Genomic DNA, 2,949 nt, shown 5'->3' on the forward strand with positions numbered 1-2,949 from the left:
AGCTAGCTAAGCTACTACCTCTGTATCTGTCAATTAGTGGCTTTTACAGAGATAGTCAAGGCATTGACTGGTATGCTTATCCCGCATACACAAACAAGGATCATAACGAACCTTTTGAAGTTATCTTCGTTCCAAATCTGCCTCAACAGAAAGCGGGCAGCATGTAAGTATCCAATCATCATTCTTATATGTTTTATACAAATCTAATTGTATTAATTATTTTATATTCTGTTTCAATCAATTATTTTTTAGGGATTGTGGAGTGCATGTTGCAGCCTTCGCGGAGTTTCTGAGCACTATTGGAGAGATTACACAAAAAACACCATTTGATGTCACTCTTCTCCGTCAAAGATATGGTGCTCTGTTATGGGACTATGCTATACGCAAGATAGATGCTGATGCAATAAGCGAGAGTGAAGCACCTTCAAAGATTGAAAGGCAAATCTCTGAGTCGGAGGCAAAGATGCAGATAGTTTTAGAATAGCTTTAGGTTTTTTTTTTGAGTTTAGCTTGAACAATGATACTGATTGTAGTGGTTTTGGTCGTAGATGCTATTTACTTACATGCTGAAATTTGGTTAAGTTTGCTTGAACAGGTTTTAGTTAACGCACATGTTAGTTACAATTTCTGAAACTTTATGTATGCTGAATGATTTTTGTTAATGCCAATTTTTGAATTGTATTCAGCTGCATAAGATCAGCTTTATCTTTCAGTATTAAGCAGTTGTATTATTCTGTTTAGCTGATTGTATTAATCTATATTATTCAGTTCAATTCAATTATATTAAAGTGTATTTATCAGTTGTCTACAGTTGGTATGCAAGTATATTCAGCTGCATCCATTCAGATATAACTTTGAATTGACTTGAAACAATACAAGTTATATTTATTAACTTGTATTTAGTTGTATTATTCAGCTATATTCAGCTGTATTTTTCTCTGATTTCATATGTATTCAGTTATAGTCAATTTAATTGAACTGTATTATCAACCTATAGTCAATATTATTGAACATGTTGTATTCAAATGTATTGAACAATTGAATTACCTATATTCATCCAATGTCAGTTAAATTCAACTGTTTCAACCAGCTGTCCAGATCTGTATTCAACTGTATTACAGTGTATTCCTCCAAAGTCAATTGAATTAAACTGTATTATTAACCTATATTCAACTATATTCAACATGTTGTATTCACCTGTATTAAGGAATTGATATAGTTGTATTCAACTATACTAAGATACTCTCACAGCCACTTCATATATATTTATATATATAAAAATACTTCAACTAAATAAATTCAGAAAATATTAACGAAAGTCATTCCACGATATATTACTTCGAAAAAAGAATTTATTATAGCTGATAATGTCATAATAAGTGTTGAGAAATTGTCGAATCACCAATACATGTCAGAATACAACTATTTATTACGTGGAGCATTCCTACAAGTTCGCTTGTTATGTCCTCCCTGCCCACATATGCTACATGAATGTTGATTTTTCGGCAACAACAATTCACTTAAATTTTTGTCGCGCTTCTTCTTTGGCCTTCCAGGAGGTCTTTTCCATTTGGGTGGTAGTACAACCTCCTCTGCAACATGCTCTGGTATATTCCAGTCATTTTTGTCCGGTAACGGGTACACTGGCACATCGTATGTCATTACAATTGTAATTGGCTTGTAATAGCTAGAGCAATATTCTTCAGGCATTAAAAACTTGCTCTTCAATACAGCCCAGGCATGTGGGCATGGCAATTCATCAATTTGGAACCTCCCACAAACACATTTTCTCTCGAGCAGGCAGACTGTGTAATTCCTCCCACCATCGTTAACAGTATGTAAGTATTCAGTTGAGGGTACCACCTACATTTAAAAATAGAAATATAAATTTTGAACACATTTACATGAATTAACAAATATATACTACTGAGTTAAATGGTTACTATCAACTTCGAAAATTGCAACTTCATCCAATTTCAGTTAAATTCAGCCGATTCCAGCAACTGTATGCAACTGTATTATTGTGTATTGATCTACAGTCTGCATTTGTATGCATTTGTATTCAACCTTTTTTGAGCAATTGTATTCAAGTATTTCCAATCAATTTAAACTGTATCAATCACCTGAATTCCATTGTAATCATTATCACGTGCATACAGTCTTAATAATCACATGTATTTACCTGTATTCATCTATATTATTTACTAGTTCAAGCAAATATTCATAAAAATTAACGGGTAGTTCTGCCTAAAAAAAATTGTATTCAGTTGTATACAGCAATGCCATAAAAATTAACTTACAGTCATACGGGTACACATGGTCACATTCAACTCCAGCATTTCCTGGTATTTTTTCCCAAGCGTCTTGTATGTCTGAGTAGCTTCTTTACGGTTACTACAATTCCAACGACCAAACATCTTCCTAACTTCTTCGAGGAAGTCATATATTGGCAATTTCCTAGCTGAAACTAGTGCTGCATTGATTGACTCAGCGATATTTGACGTTATTGTCCATCCCCTGTTAACAGGTGCATACAACCTAGCCCACTTTTCGTAACCATCTAACTCTAAGTATTCTTTCACCCTAATATCTACCTTCTCAACCTTCTCCATCAGACTATCAAATTCAGTTTGTGTGTATGCTTTTGCCATCGAGAAGTATATCTCACTCAACTTGGCATGGCTCTTTTTGAATTTCTTGTATACGTTATTCCATAGATGCCATATGCAAGCACAATGTGGTACATCCGGATACACTCTCGATACAGATTAATGATGCTCTCATTTCTATCCGAAACAATGCACATGTTTTCCCTTACATCGTATGCTATCTTGAATTGCTCAAAGAACCACGTCCAAGCAGCATCGTTCTCTGAATCAATAACACTGTATGCTAGTGGTAATATATGACCTATTTAATACAATTGAATATAATTGTTTTTAAATACAT

General features: G+C 33.9%; 1 protein-coding gene across 1 annotated transcript; it reads right to left on the reverse strand.

Moving 5' to 3' along the window:
* Positions 1 to 1,422: 1,422 nt before the first annotated feature.
* LOC107812039 (uncharacterized) lies at positions 1,423 to 2,651 on the reverse strand. The gene is made up of 2 exons (XM_016637066.2): positions 2,301 to 2,651; positions 1,423 to 1,863 (listed from the first exon to the last, which is right to left on the reverse strand). The coding sequence occupies exons 1-2, from the start codon at positions 2,649 to 2,651 to the stop codon at positions 1,423 to 1,425; spliced, it is 792 nt and encodes a 263-aa protein (XP_016492552.2).
* Between the last annotated feature and the right edge of the window lie 298 nt (positions 2,652 to 2,949).

This window comes from Nicotiana tabacum, chromosome 5 (assembly GCF_000715075.1).
Source record: "Nicotiana tabacum cultivar K326 chromosome 5, ASM71507v2, whole genome shotgun sequence".
Classification (NCBI taxonomy): domain Eukaryota; kingdom Viridiplantae; phylum Streptophyta; class Magnoliopsida; order Solanales; family Solanaceae; genus Nicotiana; species Nicotiana tabacum.